The sequence below is a fragment of the Folsomia candida genome, unplaced genomic scaffold, assembly GCF_002217175.1.
Source record: "Folsomia candida strain VU population unplaced genomic scaffold, ASM221717v1 Fcan01_Sc008, whole genome shotgun sequence".
NCBI lineage: Eukaryota > Metazoa > Arthropoda > Collembola > Entomobryomorpha > Isotomidae > Folsomia > Folsomia candida.
This window is the reverse complement of record NW_019091200.1, coordinates 3,490,936-3,514,394: the sequence shown is the minus strand read 5'-3', so window position 1 is coordinate 3,514,394 and position 23,459 is coordinate 3,490,936. Positions and strand designations below refer to the sequence as shown.

The following is a 23,459-nucleotide window of genomic DNA, read 5'->3' as shown; positions in this document are numbered from 1 at the left end:
AATGTGTAATTTAATTCCTAATAATGTTATCCACATCACTAAAAGAACAGACTTAAAAATTAGCTCGCCGTAAAAATGTTGCCACACAAAACACGCAAAGCACAAATAATAAACTTGACCAAATGCGATGCAGTCTCGTTTTTGTAAAGTTACTTAATTACAATTGCTGCCGTTTTAGTTTTAATTACTCACTCAATTATGACGGCGTGTCTGCATGAGGGATGATGAGTTATGTAACGAGGAGGATGTAAAACCGAGTGCATTTACTACAAGGCAGTTGTTAATGTACTAACGAAGAGTATGTTCAGAGAGGAAATTGACTTGTTAAATAATAAGTAAAAAATTGACATTCCGAGTTAAGCAACATCCTCTTAAAGTACCAAGCAGCTCAATTTTTTATGTTAATTATGTAAGTGCATTAATTAAATACAAGAAATAACACAATTAAAATCAAATTTTTTTAATAACTATTCACTTAAAAAATGTTAACTGTTATCCAGTTTTGAGAAATTTACCTTCTTATGAAAATGCCACCGTAAAACACGTTCTTGAACCTGGTAGGAAATCTTATCACGAAAGTATGTAATTAAATGCTTTACAAGTGATTTTTGCTCAAAACTCAGGTTCAAAATTTTTTTAAACTTGAGTAACACTTTTAAATCCAAAATTTTTAAAATTTTGTTTGTTATCCCACCACAAATGTCACTTCATTAAACTAAATAATATTTAGACACAAATTCATATAAGATAACTATGCGATTAAATTTTTATAAGTGACGCAATTTAAACTTGAAACTTATCTTCAGAAATTTTTCAAAAATTCGATCCAAAAATCCAAAATTCTTAAAATTTCATTATCTCACCACAATTGTCACTTCATTAAACCAAATAATATTTAGACACAAATTCATATACGATAACTAATGTGATTAAATGTTTTATGAATGACGCAATTTGAGCCTGAAACTTATTTTCAGAAATTTTTTAAAAATTCGACCCACACGTTCCAAAAATCCAAAATTGTTAAAATTTCATTATCTCACTCCATGCATTAAACCAAGTAATATGTATTCGGACACAAATTCATACCAGAAACTTGGCATTAATTCCTTCCACCACTCTCACCCTCACACTCGCACACTTGCCAGCAAACTGAGGCGAAGGAGTGAAATAGTTGAACCCAAAGTAAAGCCCTGGACAGGTCTCATCTTCATCCTGCAGAAGATTCTGTGTTTTCTTAAAGGAAGACGAAATGCCCTGCAGCACTGGGTGCAGACGAAGAAGAAGCTGCTGATCAGGGACAGGTAACAAACAACAAAGTTCGTCTATTACGAAATGAGGGAAGTGGATGTACATATGCAGCTTTGTCGTCCATCCATCCATCCATTTGGCCAGAGGCTGTTAAGGTGGATAGAAAATGTGCATAAGAAGTGCATACGACTTTTTGTACGATAGACAGACACCTCAGAGCATGAAAGGTAAATAGATTCTGGATGGACCCACCAGCTTAAAAACCTACCTTTGCAGTGCAGCCAGGTAAAATTATTCCTGAACGAAAGAGGAGAGAAGAACGTGTTAATTTTGGTGTGCAAGCAACCTCCTGCAACATTCGGTCAAGAGTTTGTCTACGTGGTTCGAAAATCTGGAACGTTGTGGTCTCTCGTGTGCTTGACATGTAAGTAAACGTACAACATGGTGGAATGACAATTTTGGATTTTCAGGATTTGATTTTCAAAATTTTCGAAATCGAAAGCCATGATTGAGTGTAAAATTGCAAGACCGGATGAGATAATATGTATGTGCGACAGGGGTACGTAATTTTGAAAATTATCGTATTAATTTGTTGCTTTACTTTTAAACTTAGTTTGAGAATCATTCATGAAAATGATGCCCACTTTTTCCTTCACGTTCACACTTTATACAAGCGATTTGTCAAGAATTCCATGTTATAAATGTCTTAGATAAAAGCCCAAAAATAAATAAATAAGTAATAAATTCACATCTTGTCCATTTAACAAGATTAAAGTTTCGAAACTAAAGGCACGCACGAAACATTTAATAGACTAACGTTTTTAAATAATGAATATAAAAATGATTTCATTTCCTTCCTTAAATAGGATATTCTACCCAACGCTTAACCATTTCTTGCTTGGTGCAATATTCCAACCACTTTAATCGCTTTAATCCGCCAGAGAATGTGTAATATTTATTTTGTCCGAATTCAAGCCGTAAAGTAAACAAGAAAGAATGAGTCGCAACAATGCAATGAAATGCAAGTATTCAGATTCAATTCTTCTCTTAACCAGCACGATCATCATATTCATCATGGAAATAGCATCAAAGACGATTTCCTCCTCTACGATGTGCCCATGAATGTAAATGTGTATGCACAAGGCACAACTCCGGACCTATGGTTGTTTAAATCACATGAACACCAAAACCACATCTCATCTCATCTTGGATTCATAATGTGAATGCCTGAATGCATTCCCATTTATTAATTCTCTAAGGAAGAAAACGACGGGGCGAAGAAAACAGACAAGGTTCGTAAATACTGTACGCATCCATTAGAGAAAATTGTGTCTTTGTGGAAACTTATGTGGACAAATTTCCTAAAATTTTATCCTAATTTTTCACTCCAAGTGTAAGTTATCAGGCTGACATTCGCTCACTCATATTTCAATAACCACTTATACAAAATAAAAATAAAAATAAAGAATAAAATTAAGTTTTATCGTTTTCAATACGAACCCTACCGCAAAGAAGTTGGAACCAAAATACACACAAGTGCTTACTTAAGCGTATACAACCAGAAAGAAAAAGTGGTCAAATTCATGTTCCAAGTTGAATGCAGTAATGACGCTCATCTCCGCTGCTCGTCTTCTTCTCATTTATGGAAATTGAAAGGAAGTGAGTAAGAGCATAATTAAGTGCACCACATTCGTTCACCTACCTGCCTACCTGTCCCAAATTGGGTGATTAGGGACCCTGCATTAAGCATGGGATCGATTTAGAGGAATTTAGCTGTCAAGCTACACTCTCAGAAATCTGGTGCATATATCTAATCAGGCAGGTATTGGTTTCTTGGTATTAAAGTTGTTATCGCTTGGTATTAAATTTATACCGGACCGGCATGGTAAAACTTTAATAATACCGACCTATTGCCACACGGTATTGCTTATCAACACCACTTTGGTAGAGTCATATAGGTATGTATGAATACCGCCTGGTATTATTTTAATACTGGATTTCTATGAGTGTGCATATTCCATCCCATGAATTATATCTTGGGCATAAAATTCTCAGAAAATCGATCACATTCGTTATGCAGGGCCCATTATGCACATCACTAACCGAATCAAATCCAAGATACGCCTTAGGTAATGACCCAACATTTCCTTAGATTTCAAAATCTCCCTTAATTCGTCCATCCTTCCCACTCATTTCCAATCTCGTGTGATAAAAGAGGGGAAAAATCGTCCCAACCTTGAAATCTTCATACAAAATATGTACCTATGCTTAATTGTTCCCCATATTTTCCAACGTTGAATGAAATGACAATGCCTCCGTAATTCGGGTGTAGTCAAGTTAATCACACAAAAATTAAATCAATTACCACAATCAAATGGATAATTAAGAAACCAGGTTTTTTAAGAATGTATATTTCTTCAAATATGGCAAGCCCATAATTAGTGGTGCAATTACGGCTCAAATTTATGCTTAATTGGGGTCATAATTGGAATAATTTGGTAGCTTAGATCAAGAAATGGGATCAGGGTGGTGAATTAATTTCCGTTTACCCGCCTGCCTGGAATAGCTGCTGGATGGTTAGACGAAGAAGAAGAATGGATGCGTAATCTTGAAATGAAATCCAATTATTTAAATCCAATTATATGATTTCCGGTTTATTTTATTTCTCAGAAACATACGTATGACTGCATTAAGATGATAGAAGTTAAGGCATTTTATCCTGCACATTTATTCGTAATATTAGTATGCATTTATCAGATAAGCTTTTGTTCGTGCGAAAAATATCCTGAAAACATGCCCGTAAAATTGCATAATGTTTAACAAGTGGTATATATTCATATATATAATTAAACGTACAAAATTGCAAATTAAAAGTTACACCGAAATCAGCCGAATATTATATAATTAGTTAATCGAATTGACTTTCTTCTAGTGTAAATTTCACGCAGTTTTGCCTAATTGCTGTTAAAAATTGCAAGAAAAAACTGAAATTATATTTATAGTAATGCTGTCACTGCCCTGATTTGGATTAATCCTTCAGAGCAAAATAGTACATGGAGAAAGCACCGAATTCTGATATTTTAAGCTGGAGATTTTCCTGTTTATGAACCAGGCAGAAAATTATACTACATGGAGAAAGTAAACTATTGATGCTTTCTCCATTCTTGGATGCAAATCTGTTCAAAAAGCAAATGGAACGAGTCGTATTAAAAATTTTGAGCTGAGTTACATGTTAACAAGTTGAATCCGCTTTCTCTCCTTCGGACTCTGTTTCATTTGTTGCAGGTGAGGAATCAACATACGGTGAAATGAGGGAGAAAGTGAGACTGAATTTTTTATCATGTCTCTTTCTCTCTCTCCAATGCAAATGTTAATGTAAATTCATATCTGGGCTGAATTGGATTACTTTCTCCAGAGTGAAAGTCTCATTATTATTATCATTCGCTAGTACTGATTCTACTCCGCGGATGGAATTGGGTTTGGATTTGGAACGGTTGAAAAGGAGTTTTGGAGCTTGTTAATGAAATGGAACTCAGGAAAAAAGTGCACAAGCTACACGGTTATGAAGAGAAAGAGACAATTGGTGGAAATGAAGTCTCGTTTTGTGACAAGAACTTATGTATGGAGTGAAAGTCAATTTTAGGTCGGCTAAAATACAGTCTTACTGATGCTGCACAATTCATCTAATAATAATTATTGTATATCTAATTTTACAAAATACAATTTTGGCGTTTTACTACGGGTAAACGAAGTTTAGCTCATAATTTTTTTTGCGAATTAAATAATACTAGTGTTTGTGAATTTATATGATGAAATCAAAATTATTAATTATTATTCGTGTAATCCAGTTATTAAATTATTATTCTTTTAAATATAATATATTAGTAAATTTTGTCTCCCTTGATCAATTTACTTATTGTATTTTTTTAATAACTTGAAATTTATACTGCCCACTTTCAATAAGATTTACATCTTATTGAATATTTTGGATCAAAAATTGCAAAACAAATATTTTCGAAAAAATAGAATTTCATTCGTTTTATCTATTATTCGATAAAAACGAAAATTGAGCTCTCACGTTATGAATGTACGTAACGTTATGAATGTTGCTTTCACACGCTCACATGCATTCATTTCTGAAACAACTCAACGAAATAACGTGTTTTGCGTACATAGGTTTAGGTTTCTAATGCCCGACAGCGGTCCAACTGCAAAGAAATATGTATCTTTACTAATAGGTTTCGGGGATGCACTTTCCAGACAAATTATAATAGTGCACCTTAAATAATACGGTAATAAATTGTTATCAATTTCGAAAATAAATTCCTGCACAGACATTATTAATAATAATAGTTGTGAAAGTTTGAATTTCGTAAAATTCAACTGTTGCTATTTCGCGTCTAATTATACCAACTTTGGCACTATATGCTATCACCAACGCACAATGGGGGGCGCAAACCATGTTCAACCCAGATTATTTTTTTACCACCTCAGTTTGAAAGACCAACGCTTTAAAGACAACATTTAGTGCCGCACTAACTCAGATGCGAAAATGCAAGTTTTTGGCGCCGCAAGTTCACAAAACCCTCGGGTTTCTAGAGGAATCTGGGCCTTGCGACAGCAATTAAGCAATTCTTGCGACAGCAATTAAGCGCTTTCGCGAGCCGCGGCGCCCAAAATTTGCGGAATTTTTCACATCTGCGCAAATGTCGGACTAAATATTGTTTCTAAAGTGTTACTCTTTCAAACTAACATTATCAAAAATTAGTTTGGGTTGAAAATGGTTTGCGTCCCCATTGTCAGTCGTACCGCTAGTGCAGGTACATAACCAAGGATTATCTTATTATTAAGAGTGTGTGAGGCTGGAGGCAGGAGGATAGAAATTTCCAGTTCTATCTATTTCACTCCTCTCCAAATCGCGATGGTTGAAGCGTGTGTGCAATAATAATCGTAATCATTGCGAACCCACGCACACACACCTACGTTCTTTGCTTTCACCATCAATATGTCTGGTTAAGTGGGTGGATCGAATGGGATCCCCGTGTTGGCAAACTTTCTCCACTTGTTTGTTTGCTGTCTTGGTATTTTACCAAGTTGGTAATCTTGTTGTGTAACAATTTGTCTGCTTCCGCCCATTTTGTTTGCGATATGTCAGAGGAACAGTTTCATTTAAGTTGAAATTAACCATTTATCAGTGCTGTCATTCTTATCTGGTTCCAGCTTCCAACTAAATAGTCTAGGGACTCGTCGTATTTAGTAATGCAGTAAAAGTTGGAAGATTAAAGTAAGCTACATACGTATGCATACAAAAATGTAATTGTTTTCAGGTATGTATCCCCCAATTGAAAAATTGTACATGTGTGAAAAAATAAAAACATTCAAACTTTCATTTCAAACTTTTACAATTACCAGAAAAAACTTGGGAAGAAAGTAATTTAAAAAGTGTTTCTGATGAAAGTTTCTGATGAAAGATTGTTTAATTATTTGTGAAATAGGACTGCCACGCACGTAAATTTAATAGATGAAGTAAAGCATAGGTACATAAAATTGTAAATAGTTTGGGTATGTGGGAGTGTGTACATATGTGCAATGACATTTTCAATGTAATGACGTGTGTGGGAACGACTCGAAGATAAGCTTCGTTGTATTACCCGTCGAAAATATCTTGTACGCCTCGAAAAATAAGAGAAACTGTCTCCGCTTAAATAAATGAAATAAGTAATTTGGAAGAAAGTGCAACTTTTGAGCAAAAGCGGAGATACTTGAATTTTTGAAACATGGGTGGGTGGAACGACCACATAGTTTCTGTAATGTGTCTCTAGGCCATTGCTGTTCTATGACGTAATAATGCATGATTTACGACCAATTCGAATAATGTCAACCATATTAAGCGAACATATTATATAACCTTGTTTAAAATTAGTTTTAATCCGATTTTGAATTATGTAAAAAGATAGAATTTTAACCGATTTCAATTTAAGTACATATTTTAGAAAAAAATTGCAGATTACGACGAGAATTATTTGTCCTGCATCTCGAAACGAAATGAAATTTAGAATCATTTCAGCGAAACGTGGGTGATCTTCACGACACGATTTGCGTGCATGTATTCGTGTCGTATAATGATACACGTTTTGTTGAAACTTTGCATCCACTTGAGCGATCTTGTTTAAAACGACTCGAGTTTTAATTTGCAATTTTGTCTTGAGGATTTTTTACTCGCTAATTAATCAGAAATCGAGAACAAAACTTCATCACCAACTTCATTATGTTTACTTTATTAACTTGCACTCATTTGCATAATCATGGGCTGCACAATGGAACTGTTACATAAATAACATTTGGCCATGTTTTTATTCTTTGATGCAAAAACTGTTTTAAAATCCATTAAAAGCAACCCGCTGGTGGAAAATGCGTTACGTTACAGGAAACAAAAGTCCGTATCGAGATGCAGGTAAGTTGTTACATTTCGTTCGATTTTTAGTCCGACTCCGGGCTTATGGAATGGCCATGTCCGTCCGTCTAATTCTCATATATAATATTAAGTAGTTACATAGGTCAGACAGATTCGACAAAAATATTGAAGCAAACTATGAGTCGGGCTAGGGATCAACACTTTACATTTGACATTGTAGGTTTTTATGTCGGATGCGTGTAAGCTTCACCTCTGGCAAGCTGCAGGTTAAAGAAACATGTCGTAAAGTTAACCCACACCGGTGGTAATAAAATAGTCTGAAGGGCTGCCTAATCAATACGTGTGGAGTACTCACGTCAAGGTACATATTGTTCAACATACGGCCAAAATTAGCCAAATTTACTAGTATTGAACAATTATTTTAAACATATCCTGGTAAATTTTCTAAAATAAATTTCATTAATTTTTAACAAATTGTTTATTGAAAAGGATGCATTTGATGAAATTTCGGAATTGCAATATGCATTATTTTTGGTATGAGTACACCCAACCATGTTTTGCTGTGGGCAGTTGTTGAAACTGGGTGAATTCATTAACTGCTTAACTCGCCCTTCGAGTTTTAATCACCTAGAGGTTTTTTATTTCTCCTGAGAAAGCACAAACACTTATCTGTAGACAAACTTTTAATGAAGCCGAAAAGTCCCATTTCAATTTTGGTGAAATAAAAAATGTGTTCAAACGTATTTGCCATTAATCTAAATAGGTAAGTGACATTTCCACAGATTCATTGGCCATGAGCAACAACAAATAAATGAATATAAAGTAAAATTTCTGAAATTTGTATAACTAATTTGCACAAAGAAACTCAAAGATTTATGAAAACTATGATAATATGAGCAGATAGTTTCAACCCTGGAGCTGTTAAACTGCTCTTCAACGGAGTGATTATAATTTTTATTGAAATATCACAAATCAAATTACAATTGTTTTTTTATAACAAATTAAGCTAATTATTTTAAATAGTTCGTTATCCAAACTAACAAATTGTGTATTTAACTTTTCTATATTTTGTTAATTAATAGTTCGTAATATTTTGTAAACATACAATTTATTCAGACAATTACACAGTCAAAAACATCGTATCGCATCGTAAATACACACATCTTACGCTTTCTTCGACCTAATCACAGGATCCAAATCTGCCGGCGTAGGATCTGGCACTACCGTCACCGGCATCGCGGTCGATGGCATATAAAATGCCTCCCCATAACTCGCCTTGGTCCGAATGGTCAACTCCACACAGCTAAATTTTCTCACCCCAAAACTCCCATCGTCCTCCGTCCGTTTACAAATTCCCGTCGTAACCACCGGCATGGCAAACCTGTCCCCATCCGCGACGAGTACTTCGACCGGATTCCTCGCCCTCCAGGTGAGCTTAACTTCATCCGAGGTGAATAATTGGGGAGAAATTTGAAATTTAAAGGTTGCCTCAGAACTAGAAATGTTTACGGTCCCGACAATTTGCGAAATTGTGACGGGCGTCCGTCTAAAAATTCGGCCACTTGAGCTCACCAGGATTTCCAGATTGGCGTAAAAATTCGGGTCAATAATTGTCCAATTAGTGGAGGAGGCTTTGCTTGCATTATAGCATCGCAAGTCCGGGGTCCAAACTTTTCTTTGACTTGGAATCCTGACGTAGGACGCGCCATTGATCTCGCTCGTGTCGAAGGTGCGTCTTGGATCACTGTATTCGGTGATAAGGTCGGCGGAAATGTCCAATCGGGACGATAAGACGCCTCTGTAATCGTAGTAACTGTTGATTCCAGTGATTCGGACGTCGCGAAAGTAAATCTCGACCTGTGTCGGGAGAGGGGTTTCTTCATCCTCCGCGGCGGATGGTCGGATATCGTCGTCGGAGTAGTTGCCGTTTTTTGGGTATAGTTTTTGAATTAAGTTTCTTAGTTTTTCATCCCAGCTCTGAACAGGGGCGGAGGTGTCGCCGTTTATTGTTCGGCGTTGAGCAAGGGTGGGGTTGGGGTAGGAAAGAAGAAGAAGAGTTAATGTAAGGACGAGGAGGATGGAAAATTGTCGCATTTTTGTAACTCTTATGTATATATGAAAATTTTGATCGTCTTGTTTTCGGGTGAATTTAGTCTTGTGATTTATGAAATGATTGTGTTAGAAAGCTGGCTGTGGAGATGTGTTTTATAGGAGAATTAACAATGCAAATTGTTCATATGCATGTATTTATCAGGATATTTTATTCATTGCAAACTTAATTGGCTTCAAGGTTAAGAACAGGGAAAGGCTTTCCTTCCTTTCATAAGGATAAAGGTAAAAGTTTGCCCGTGATCATGAAATTTTGCCATCTAAATGATAGTAGAAGGTATCTAAATTTATCTGTAGCAAAATATGTACTAAATATGTATTAGTTATTCTGAGGCACGAGCTTAGCCTGAATTTAGGTGGACAGTTCCGAGAAATATATATGTATGTAGTTCTACTTCATCATGATAAACTAGGTTTACTAATGATTTTTAATATGTATGATCTACTCCATTCGGTTCAACTTTGTGATTACTAATGACACAGGTGAACCGTATGTATACATTGAACAAGATTAGCTTCCACAAGATCCACCCTGATAAAAATTTGACAAAAATGATCCGAATATTTCCTTCTACAACCAATTTATACAAATCACTTTGGGTCGTCACTATTTGTAGTCCTGTTTCGACCAGTTGTTTGTCGACCAATTACGTGTCGATGAGCTGATGAGATGAGATGGGCACAATTTCCAAAGGCTCACCTCTTCAATTTATGTACGACATAGTCATCAGAAATATTTTTTTTTACTGGAATTGTTAGTTTAGTAACGTATGAAAATAATAAAATAAAAACGCTTTATGACAAATCTAAACGTCATATGTTTTTATTTTTAATAACTTTCATAACAAAATCATAATTTAGAAATTTACTAAATCGTCTCGCATTGCCTCTTCCATTTAATTATGCAATACAATTCAACACCGTAACAATTAGTAAACCATAATTCCATTTTTCTTATTAAAAGAACCGACTAAAATAACATGTCAAGAAATTTCAGCCCCAATCCAGTTATTAGACGTGATCAGAAAATATAAAGAAAAATGGATCGGATCCTGGAATTAGAATCATTTAGTTTCCTAATTATAATTCTGATCGTTTTTTTCAGGGTGTGTATTAAGTCGTTCAAAATCATGTGAGAAATGTAATTTATAAATTCATAGCTGTCACTGTTAAAAAACTCAAAAATTTATATGAAGATCATGTCATAAACCTAATAAATACCTTTGTTACCCTGTTAAATCCAGTGAGGTTTACAAGGTTTACAAAGTCAACTTGTCTAGTGTGTAAAAATTGATGCCGGTTTTTTAATTTGTGCCAAGTTGGCACTGCCAACTAAAAAAGGAAGCAATGTATCCAAATATTTCGAGCTGCGTAACCTCCGTAAAATCAGGTAACAAAATTTTGCACGCAAAACAAAAGATGTCAAGTTATATACATTCATAAATTATGCATGCCATGTAAACCTTGTACTGAAATTTGCAAAAAAAAGAATAAAAACCCCAACTTTACAAAGCTACAAATTAAATTTCAGCATATGCAATTATTTTTGAAATTCCTGCCGGAATTTTGTAAACTTTGACGACGTATTACTAAATAGTAATCAAAATCAATGTTTACTATCCTAAATTGTAGTTATTAATTGTTCCCTAATTTTACACAGTTTGCAAACTTATCATAATTACATTCACAATGAAATATTATGTTCCTCAATTCTACGTAATTTTCATATGTTTAAAATTATCCCACAATGAACGGCCCACAATTTCGACACCCTGGTCGTCAATTTCACCCATTCGGAGGCTGGGCTCCCACTTATCGAGACCTATTTAAAGATATCGCCTCCACAATTAACTCATCACACTGTGTTCAACCTCATCTTACATAACCAACCGCCTATCAACCCACACAAGTAAGTACATACATAAATTACGAAAATACTTAATTCATTAATCGAACTTTACATTTAACTGCCAATTGTTCCCTTCCCGTTAAGCCTTAAATGCATAAATACATACGCATTTACATAACCTCACGCGACTCCAGTTTTCAAAGTCAATAGCATTCCTGCCCATTAAAATTCTTTCATTTTCATTTCCTGATTTTTTCAAAATAAAATTATTTTATTACGAATTGGGTGACGGGGATGAAAAATAACTTTATAATTTTTTGGGATTAACAATTAACGAAAATATTTGTGTACGTGGGTGCATGCGAAAACAGAGTGCAGAAATAAAAAAATTGAAATTTTAATACACAGTATTCAAACAATTGCAAGAATAATAGGGTCCAAATAATTCGATTGTTCTTTCAGAGAGAATGTCGACGACAGCATGTTTGTTGATTTTCCTTAAGTATTTACACATTCAATGTGTGAATGATTAATTGTCAGGCAGAGGCAACTTTTGGTTCGTACTGGTTCCAAATTTTGGTTTCGATTCTTATTCTTCTTCTTAAACAAGATTACAATTATGTTGTTCTTGTTCGTAATTTGCAATAATAATAGTTTTGTCAGACGAGAATAACAAGTAGGATGTGTGGTTGGTTAGAAGTCATTAAGAAATTGTGAGCATCCAGTTCACTCGGGTGTTTTTAACCTTGTAAATTTTTTTTTGACAATTTGGTTTACCTATAAAGTGACGCAAGAGATCGGTGTAAGATAAGAAATGATTATTATTTTTTTCTTATTCTTTGTAAACGAGGAACAGTTTAAGAGTTTGTAGGATTACAAAAATCGGAGTTAATTTGTAATTCGTAATTAATAATTAATTATGTGTTTACACAGTTTAGTGTAAATCATGACGAAGAAACTGCGAGAAGCAGAGCATCCGACGCCATTTATTCTCACAATCCCGACACATAATCACGTCGATATTGTCGACATTGTCCGACAATCGGGCACGTTTGATGATAAGCTTGGAGTCATCCCACTCACCCCCACGACGGGGGACGGAGTTTTTAACAATAATGAAAATAAAAATGCAGAGAATATCAAATTCAATAATTTTGAAGATATTTTGGAAAGTTTGGGTAAGAATTTATTGAGACATTTCATTACGTTTGTAACCGAGTAAGCTCTGTAGTTTGCACTTTAAATTTCATAATTTGCTAATTATAATGTGAAAAATGTGCGATTTTTGCGAAATTATGTACTTATAATTTCTCACTGTTTTTAAGGAGGATTCGGTGCCTATCAGTTCTTTATACTCATTTTACTCCTCGTGTTAGAGGTCCCGACAGCTTTCGTTACCTTCATACCAATTTTTGTGGGTAAGTCCGATTTCGAATTTGCTAAAATTTGCATTCTTTAAGATATTTTTTCGCAATATGTATCCAGGTCGAGTACCACAAGTCTGGGATTGTGATAATGTGACCATGTCGTTAAGCGAGGTGTGTTCACTCTGTGATACTGACGCCATAACTCCACTCGATGTCCTCGTGGAGGACTCCATTGTTGCACAGGTGAGAAATATGCGATTATTTAGTGGCACATTTCCCCAACTATTTTTTAAGTCGTTTACGAAATAGTGGGGTCTCATCTGCGAGAAGGAGTGGGTGTTCGACTTCGTAACAAGTATTCAAATGCTGGGGATGTTTTTTGGGAGCGTTTTCGGATCTCAGTTTGCAGATTGGTAGGATATTTTTGCATATATTTGTACATCCAGACGTATTTGGGTAAAACCTGATATTAAAAAAACACTTAAAGGTACGGGAGACGATATGGTTTCCTCGCAGCCACGCTGCTCCTTTCGCTGGGGTCGACGATGTCCGCATTGGCGGGAAATCCATATATTTACGCGCTTGCAAGATTCTTGTGTGGGGCTGGAGTCACAAGTAAGACGACCTTTTTTGACCTTACTTAACCTTAATGAACACACCTAAGAAGAAATGATATTTTATATTCGCAAAAATTTGCAAGTATTTAATACTTCGCAAAATATATAATTCTGAAAAATTGAAAAACATAGACGAATGTTAAGAATATTTCGTACAATTGTGTTTTTATGCTAAACTTGCAAAACATAATTTCAGGTTTCATGAACGTGACCTTAGTTGGCGTGGTTGAGGTCATGCCGACCAAGTGGAGATCACTTTCAAACTGTATCGGCCCCACGGGCGAGGGAATCATGATTTTGAGCCTCCTAGCCTATCTTATCAGACCGTGGAGAACGTTATATTGGGCAACCGTTGCACCTTTCGTTCTTATCGTCGTTATTTATCCGTGAGTTTATTTTTTACGTGTGTAATACCAATTTTTAAAATCCCAGAGATAATTCAGCTTGCATTTTTAAAGTGAGGCATGCAGACAATTCACTCATGTTTGAAATTCAGGAAGTTTTGTAAAATCATTTTACAAAAACTGCACAAGTTTAAAACTACACCGCATAGGTCTGTATGTAGCTGGTTTCCTTTCAAATATTAGTAAGCTTGTCAAAAGTTTGTACTTATTGGGTTGCAAAATTCTGAGTGAGCTTCCTAAACGTTTCTTAATTACAAAAATTGCACAAATAATTCATAATTTAAAATTCGAAAGCTAACTTAGCTTTCGAATTTAAAATTACCTTCTGCTCTTATGCTAAACAGTTAAATAAATTTAAACTTGGTGGCGTTTTGGTATAACAAATTTTTATTTTTCAAAAAATTTGTTTGTTCTGTTTTCTGATTTCTGTTTATAATTCTGTTTGTTTTGTTTCTGATTTTTCATTCGCCTTTAAAATGTAATTTTAAAATTTTCAGTTTCGTTCCCGAGAGCCCGCGCTGGCTCCTTAAACAAAACCGCGTCCACGAAGCGGCCAACATACTGAAATCGATGGCCCGCATGAATAGCAAGTCTCACCTAACCCCTACCATATCTCCCGCTATGTTGCATCACATAATACAATCTGAACAGCGGGAATCGCCTCAAGACTCAAACCCATCAAAACGATGGACATATCTCGACTTTGTTAAGGATCCCGCCCTCCGCGCTACGTCGCTATACAACATGGCGATCTGGTTCGCTTGGTCGCTTACGTATTACGGAATTTCCTTCAACATCAAAAACGTTTCTGGTAACATTTACCTCAACGTTTTTTTCATGGGCGCCGCGAACGCGGTTGGACAACGAAGCGCGCTCCTTTTAAATAATTCTATCGGTCGGCGAAAAGCCCTCTTCGCCTCGATGACCTTCTGCGCCGTGTTTCTCGTCGCGCTCGCCATCACCCTTGTATTCGTCGAACATTCAAATATCCCCAACGCCGCGATAGTCTCACTTTGCCTCCTGGGGCAATTCGGTATGGCAGCTGCGCGCTCGGCGGCACGCTTAATTTCTGGAGAATCCTTCCCCACTGCGGTTCGCACTATGGGAATGGGCATTGGCGGGATTACGGCAAACATGGCGGGAATTTTGACCCCACAATTAGCCTACCTAGGGGTAAGATGGCCCGCCCTGCCGTTTTTCACGTTTGCCGCCGTTAGCGTGGGTGGTTCCTTGATCGCATTTCGAATGGCGGAAACTATGGGGCTTCCACTTGATAATCAAACCCCAGAAGTCGTAGAAAAAGATGATAACCCTTTCGATAAGATATTCACCAATAATAACTTACATTCTGAAGATAAGAACACTTCTCAGAAAGACGTAAATATCTTCCCACTCGCTAAAAGAGATTCAAATATTAAGGTGAATCTTAAGTCAGAGGTTTCAAAAAATGTCGTCCTAATTTCAATCTCAAGATTAGTAGATGAACAAGAAAAACAGGATAATTTACAAATTCATATGAATTCTGGATTTGTAAATGATGAAGATAGTAAAAAGCTTAATACGGCAGAAAATCATTCTCCAGGAAGAAATTCGCGAACTTTTTAGTTTCAAAGATAATTACGTAAATAAAAGTAATTAGTGATATATTTACGTATGTATGTAAGCTAGAAATATAATTAGTGACATAAAAGTATTTTATATTTTAATTTTAAACAAAAATTTATGTACTTATTTTGTAATAAAAAATCTCATATTTAGTGTTTTGAAGATTTGCTAAAATTGCATTTTTTGTTTACAAATGTGTTAAAAAATGTGAAAAGATTCATGCATGCTTAGAAAACATGATCCATTTTCTCGTTTTATTTCCCGATCACGTTTCAAAACTGGATCTGTGCTGAAGTTTCTTGACGTGTTATTTTAGCCGGTTATTTTAATAGTTTATCTGCATGATTTACTAATTGTTACGGTGTTGAATTGCATTGCATACATGATTAAATGAAAGAGGCAATGTGAGACGGGTTCGTAAATTTCTAAATTATGTTTTTTTTTGTCAAATTTATGCATCTAGTTTGGGGACATCAATTTTGAAAATTATTAAAATTGTAAAATATGACGTTTAGATTTGTAATCCAGGGTTTTTATTTCATTATTTCTACATGTCATTAAGCTAAGTATTCCAGTAAAAAAATAAATATTACCGATGACTATGTGCCACGACCCAAAATAGACATAACAAGTAAATAACTCTGCAACAATCTGTACATAATTTTAGAGGAACAATTAAGAGCTATCCTAAATTAAGCAAATGTTCAAAAAGTTTAAAACGTTAGTTTATAGTAGACTTGCTTGATTTTTCTAAATGAGACTTTTAAGATCGAAATGTGGCCAATACCGAAAATAAGTTGGTAACAAAATTATGATCAAATGTTTACCATCCTTGGCAATTTTTTCACCGAACAGTAACATTAATTTCTGCAAAAATAAAATTTATGAAAAAAATTATGCCAATACGGTAACGTTCCCAGAGTTTGGCTAAGGGTTTTGAGGGCTGATGTGAATATTGGTGTAATTGAGGGCGAGACCCTCCCAAAAGTCGAGCCTTTCGGTGAAAGGTTCCATAATGATTTTTGCATTTTCTTCAATCTGGAAATATTTGACTGGACTGAGACCGGACATTTCACTCATTTGGACAGGATTCCACTCAACGACATCTTCACCCCAAATCTTGTAGGGTTGGCTAAATCAAAACAAAAATATTTCAGGAATTGCTATCATGATTTTTTTGGTAGATAAGTAAGAAATTTGCAATTTTTTGAATTTGTTCAAGATTTGAAGAAAGTTAAACTTTTTAAAACTTTTTAACGTTTACGAAATTTAATTTTAGGAGGATACTATTCAAGACTTATTTCGTACTCACCCCGTTCTCGCAAACGCTGTCCAGAGTGAAACGACCCGTGTCGAAAATCTGGCGAGATCAGTGCCGTTTTTGATTTCGGGAAAGGTTTCCATATCGAAGAGGAATTGTAACTCGTCCGAGTGAACGACGCCTTTGTAGCCTGAAAAATTCGAAAAATGCATATTTTTTGGTTTGTATTCTATCGTAAGACGGTATTTCTCAACTTGATAATTCACAGTGGATATAGCATACCAACAAAATTTCGAGCTTCATACATCTATTTTTTTAAGCGATTTTAAGTGAGATAGAATAAAAAATTTGCAAATCGGAGGCAAACTCAGCCTAAGACTTTTCATGAATCAATCAGTAATGTAATCCTTAAAATCCATCCAAATCCCAAAATATTTGGGCTAAAATTGTATTATTCTATGAAGTTCGAAGTTATCAATAAGCTAGATTAAAATTTTTCACGAAAGACGTTTTGAATTGGATTTATCTAAACCAAGTTAATTTACAAATTTTTTTTTCAAAATTATATACCCAATTCCTTCGGAATTTTGAAAACATCCAGCCAACTCTTAGGTCCCTCCTGCGTCCAATAGTAGAGATAGACGGGCGCGTGTTTGGCTACCGCGAGGGATGCGAGGCGCGTACAGTGGAAAAAGTTTCTGTCGGAGAACATATTCGTGAGATTGTCCCGCGTGGCGGGAGATATGGATTGGTCGCCAAAGTAGTAGGCACGAATTGCCGCGGAGGCAGAAGCGGGAGAGTTAGTGGGTTGATACTCGCGGTATCCGAGCGCAAAGGGCGCCATCTTGTGCCAGTTACGGTTAAATTCGGCAGTTAGTTCGGTACTATTAAGGATTACTAGAAAAAAATCATAGTTAAGTTAAACTTATAGCTGAATTATTAAATTTCTTACTCGCAGAATATAGCGTCGCTCCTTCCATCGAATTAACCCCCGTTATCCATGGCACCTTATTAAAGTTCCCTGTCGCAAACATGACCTCTGGTGACGCGGGCAGAAAAACTTCATTGCTCGCGATCCCATATTCTTCCACTGACGGTGCGAATGGCACGATTGGATCGTCGTCCCAGCCCTGATTAAAATTATTAAATAATTACTAAAAAAAACAATGATTGTTATGGCAGAATTTAGGCTACTTACGGCCAGTTCTTGTTGTGCCTCAACGATCTCTTTGGCCTCCTTATTCATGAGGCAGGCGACCAAATATTTGGGTTTTTTGGTCGGGCAGCCCACACTGCTGGCTAACCGTTTCGAAACAATTTTAGGGTTTGGAACATTCGCCCATGGACAAAGGGCGTTGCCCGACATAGAAATCGCACCAGAAAATAGTCCTAACAAAGGATTATTAACCATAATTTGAAGCGCCAACTTTAAAGTTTGTCCGTTATTTCTTATCAACGCTAACCTCTACTCATCGGACTTAAGATGTGATATGACACGGAAGCTGATCCCGAACTATCGCCAAAAATCGTGACCCTGTTTGGGTCTCCGCCAAATGCGTAGATGTTGTCGCGAATCCATCTAAGCGCCATGACCTGGTCCTTCATCCCCAAGTTGCCCGGGTACGCGTCATCACCCACGTTCAGAAAACCAAGGGCGCCCAGACGATAGTTGAACGTGACGAGGATGACGTTCTGGTCCATGAAGTATTTCGGCCCGTAATCGTTCCCAGAAGAGAAGGCGAACGCCCCGCCGTGAATGTACACAAGGACCGGAAGTACTTCAGACATGTCCTGCAATTTTAGGAAATTTTACGAAAAATATATATTTTTGTTTTTTTGTGATTAGGAAATGCAAGAAAGTTTCCAAGTTTATGTCGTGTTGGTCATAATTTTTTGCATAGTTAGTATTGTCCATATTTGCATAATTTTATCAATCTTTAAATAACTGAAATACTTATGTGATCTCAATAAATCTGATATTTTATTACGTACTGCTGGGCGATAGATGTTGAGATATAGACAATCCTCCGATCCAATCACTTTCCCAGCCATGCGGTCAAATTGCATGCAAATTTCGCCAAATTCCGTCGCATTCCGAAGCTCATCCCAACGTTCGGGCGCCACTGCGGGCTGAAAAAATAAGCAAATTTATGTAATCAATTTCATGAAAATTATAATGTTTAGAACATTGAAAGAAAATTGACTTAAATAAATATCAAAAACTGAAACAATCTAACTAATTCAGGACCAGACCAACGTTTGATCTGCGACGAGTTTGTGATTTTTTTTCACCTCTTCGTTTCATTTTTCAATCAATTCTAAATTGTATAAAATTTAAGTTTAACAATTCCTACAGTTTGCATATTTATGTATGTAACTAGTTATATGAAAATTTGACGAGGCTGATGCCAATAATTAAATAGACCATAATTCAGTATATGAGATCTTCCAAAGATTAAAATTAAGTAATACATAATTCAAGAATATATTGACAATTTAAAAAATACTCTACTCCTCCGTATATCGCAATTTTATAATATAAAAATATTTTTTGAGCTTTCAAATTCTTTTCTTGATCCAAAATTTCAAAATTGTATGCAGTTTACACATCTGGTACTGGTACTACTAAAAACTTGTCGAAACTTTAAAAACATGAATAAAATTGCATAATTCAACTCAAAATTGTCCTTTTCTATCAAATTATTTTTAAACGATCGGATTTTCCTCACATGAAACGTCTGTGGCACTTTGGCATACGGGATTCCAAGAAACATAATGAAATCTCTGGAATTTCTCGAATCTCCAAACTTTCCGAGGAGTTGGCCCTGCGAGGTCAGCGCGATGGGGTCAACATCTTCTAAGCGTCCCTCTAAAGACGCACTCGAAAGGAGGGAGCTCAACACGAGGGAGTAAACGTATCGGACAGAGTTTAGCTTCGTTTTTACCCCCAGTTTTGGAACCATTTTGAATTATTTTTTAACAACACGAATCACATTAAATCACACTAAAATTTTAACGTCGGGATGAATTTCACACGAATTTGTGCATATTTATAACACAGAAAAATTATTAGAAATTACAAATTTGTAGCAAAATATGTAAAGGGTTTTGTAACAGAATTCGCTACGTTACAAAAATCCTCTAAATTTTCTTCGTAATTTTCTTTGATTGAAACCTTATCTTTATTTCTTCCTCACAATTTGGTAAAAAATTTAGTATAAAATTTTAACCACAAGATAAATAAATTCAAAAATTTGTTATCGTGCAAATTACATAAAGTTATAAACCACTCTTTTTCATAAGCACTGTGTACTCGAGATAAAAAGTGAAACTGGTCATAATAATTGAGACAATAAAACGAGAGTAAAAGCAGAATGTACAAATTGCTGAGGGGAGTGAATTAATGAACTTGTTCGATTTGTCGTTTCCTTTACTTACATCGTAGTTAAAATATGTATGGAGTTATAATTAACTTTATTTATTTAGTTATAAGGATGCGCATACCAAGGGAGACCCCCTACTCACCTTTACACTCTAAAAAATCCGGCAAATTTATCACCAATTGATGTGATAGAGGCTGTCACTGCGTTGGGATAATTTATTACGGGATTATTTAGAGGGTTCAATTAGCATGCTAAGTTTTACACACAATTAAGTACCTAAAATAAAGTGGAATTGAATCCAATGTAATGTTTGTTATGCGTGTGAATCAATAAAACGAAGGTAAAGGAATGACGTGCGAAATGTTCCCACGTCTGTACATACTTTTACCTTTGTTGTTATTTGAAAAATCAAGAAAATGAATGCATAATAATAATGATATCAGCAAAATGCAAGTACAGATAAATTTTCTGCAGTACAACAAATTTAGGTATGGTAACATCAAAGGAATCGGAAAATCTCGAAAATTTAAATATTTAAGAAAGTTTAACAATTAGCGAGATTTTTCTTTCTGAATTTATTTGTCTATGAACTAAAATTAGGTACTCAAATTTAAAATTATGAGCCAAAATATGTTAAAATTGTTGAAATATGAATACAGGTCTGTATACATGTATTTTATGTTTTTACACTAAATAGGTGACAATTTGGTTACCAACCATCAGATTACATAGATTGTAAAAAAATAAATTGTGTAAATTGTGTAATCAATTCTGTCCAACTTTGACTCCAATTTAAATTAGTTTGGACTTTTACCCATCAGAATTTATTAAAGATAGATCGGCTTTAAAGCGTTCCAAATGGAAAAGACATCAAAGATTTAAAAATTGCCGATTAAAGTTTGAAGCAGAATTTTATTGCTTAATAATAAATATTTTACCAAATTTATTAACATTCCATCATTCCACACACATTTGAACAAATTTTGCCAAACAAAAATAAAATCACACTATTAACAACTTTTGTATATGATAATTCAATTCCTTTATAATTAAACGTGATGGAATTATTTTACTTTGTCACCTTATCGAGGAATCATTTATTTACATATTATTATATTTAGTTATCATGCCGATTTATCTTCTCACCCTGCGTGCCATTGAATTGACAAGTTCACATCCCGAGGAATTCACCCTCGCCTAATTTACACGCGTGGTAATGAAATAGACCAGAACAAAATAAATTTTGTGATACGGTCACATTTTTATTTTTGCAAAGATGGTCGTTCAGAAAGAATGTTTGTCCTCGTAAAATTTTCATGGGGTTGGTTTAGAAGCAAAGTTTGTACACATTTTCAAACAATATTTTTTTAAATATTGTAATCATGAACTCAAGAAAAAGTATTTAATCGTATTAATTCTAATGCTCTCTTTTTGAATGAAATTTAGCCAGAATCAAATGCATGGCATTATTTCTGCACAACGCTATAATTACCCCCTTGGGAACCCTTGGCTTGAATTTTTGGTGGATAAACTTGAAAAATAAAAATTTGCTAAATTAGAACAAGGTGTGTAATAATAATATGTACGTATTCCAATAAGGAGGTGCGTACCCAAGTCACGTAACTATTTGCATATCAGCGATAAAGACATTGACGTGTGTACGTCTGTTACTTGAATTACATTTTTTTCTAATTTTATACACGAAAAATTTAATTTGAAAACAGTTACGTAACTTTAAGCACTACAATTTTCAAGAAATTTATAAAAGACAAAATTCAAGATCTTATTGTAGGGAGCGAAACACTTAAATTAATCTGTACACATTTAAAGAAAGACAAATAACTTACAGATTTACAGAAAAAAGTAGCAAATACAAAAATGATTTAAAAATCTTAAAAATCCAAGGATGACGCCGCTTGTAGAATTGTGGGAGGTTGTAATTTAATGAAATTGTTTTGTAGATCGTTGTGAAATGGCTGCATCTGTCAAATAATAAAATCTTATTTTTTTGTTATGAATTTTATCCTTACGTAGTAATTTTTAAAATTTTAGAAATATGAAAACCTGAATTTTACAAATTACTAATAAATTCAAGGAAATTGCAGGCATAATTTATACATGCATTTAACAATACAAATTGAAGAATGTATTTTTCAAAATTGTATGAACATAAACTTGTCAAACTGAGTGATTTACGAGTTTTTGCATTCCATTGTATTGTTGTTTTGCATGAAATGGTGGAAAAGCTATTAAAAATCTGTCATGCATAAGCAGATCTATCCCAAAATACTTATAAAGACTCGACTTAACTAACTTAAATCCTTACAGCAGTTGTACGTACACACATAAGTATTCCCAACACAGCGTAAAACGAAATGAAACTAAATTTAACGTTATATTTAATTAACTGGGTACAACTCTGCTACGTATGTGTTGCTTATTTATTATGCAGCAGGTATATCATTCAGGTGAGTATGAGTCATACATATTTACTCATGCATTCGCATCGCATCGTCATTATGTCATGGCATGGGCAGGGTTCTATTTGTGTATCGTGCCAAATGTGTACATATTTTATTTTAGAAATCTCGGCCTGCATTTTTATGCTTATCAGAGAAGCAAAAGAAGGCTAATTAAGTACTAATTAGGTGAAATATGTAAGTATTATTGGGTTGAAAGTGGACTTGTACAAAGCAACAGTCATGAGAAATCATGTTTTCATGCATTTCTTCAGAATTTTTTTGAAATTTTGGATCTGGTTTTAAACAACTATCTGCAGACCCTTATGTTTCCTTTTGTATACGTTTATCACAGGTTGATAAGTGTTACACCTGTCAATCTAGATGATAAGTTTTTTGTATTTATCTATAAATAAAACTACATTTAAAAAACAGCATTCTTCGGTGAGGGTGCGGGCTCATTCCATCTGAACCCACACGATCGTCGTCGCACCCATATTTGAGATATCTTCCACAATCTTATAGTAGATGCATGATATAAAATAAAACATACCATAAAAATCAAAATTTGAAAATTAATTTTTTTCGCAAAGATATAGCAGTTAAAAGAAAATTTGTAAATGCATTGAAAATGCTTTCGTAGCCAAAGTATAGATTCAAAGGGGTAGGTTACATTTACGGATTTCATTAATCGATCATTCATTGATAGAAAACATTTTTTTAAATTCGAAAATTCGAA

General features: G+C 34.9%; 2 protein-coding genes and 1 long non-coding RNA gene across 4 annotated transcripts; 1 reads left to right on the top strand and 2 right to left on the bottom strand.

Annotated features, from left to right (window-relative positions):
* The first annotated feature begins 12,570 nt into the window (after positions 1-12,570).
* LOC110853229 (organic cation transporter protein) lies at positions 12,571-15,617 on the top strand. The gene is made up of 7 exons (XM_022101483.1): positions 12,571-12,670; positions 12,950-13,042; positions 13,110-13,234; positions 13,301-13,404; positions 13,479-13,606; positions 13,805-13,994; positions 14,510-15,617. Exons 1-7 carry the CDS (start codon positions 12,571-12,573, stop codon positions 15,615-15,617), a joined length of 1,848 nt encoding a protein of 615 aa, XP_021957175.1.
* Positions 15,618-16,122: 505 nt separating this feature from the next.
* On the bottom strand, positions 16,123-20,225 carry LOC110853091 (venom carboxylesterase-6). Its single transcript, XM_022101322.2, has 8 exons — positions 19,608-20,225; positions 18,871-19,008; positions 18,342-18,669; positions 18,077-18,267; positions 17,831-18,008; positions 17,449-17,775; positions 16,930-17,068; positions 16,123-16,749 (listed from the first exon to the last, which is right to left on the bottom strand). The coding sequence occupies exons 1-8, from the start codon at positions 19,839-19,841 to the stop codon at positions 16,545-16,547; spliced, it is 1,740 nt and encodes a 579-aa protein (XP_021957014.2). The 5' UTR covers positions 19,842-20,225; the 3' UTR covers positions 16,123-16,544.
* Positions 20,226-22,008: 1,783 nt separating this feature from the next.
* LOC118436435 lies at positions 22,009-22,700 on the bottom strand. Of its 2 annotated transcripts, none has more exons than XR_004835447.1 (2): positions 22,588-22,700; positions 22,009-22,243 (listed from the first exon to the last, which is right to left on the bottom strand). It is a non-coding gene; the product is annotated as an uncharacterized LOC118436435 (long non-coding RNA). The 2 variants fall into 2 exon arrangements; XR_004835446.1 differs by having other exon boundaries at positions 22,326-22,631.
* Positions 22,701-23,459: the final 759 nt, after the last annotated feature.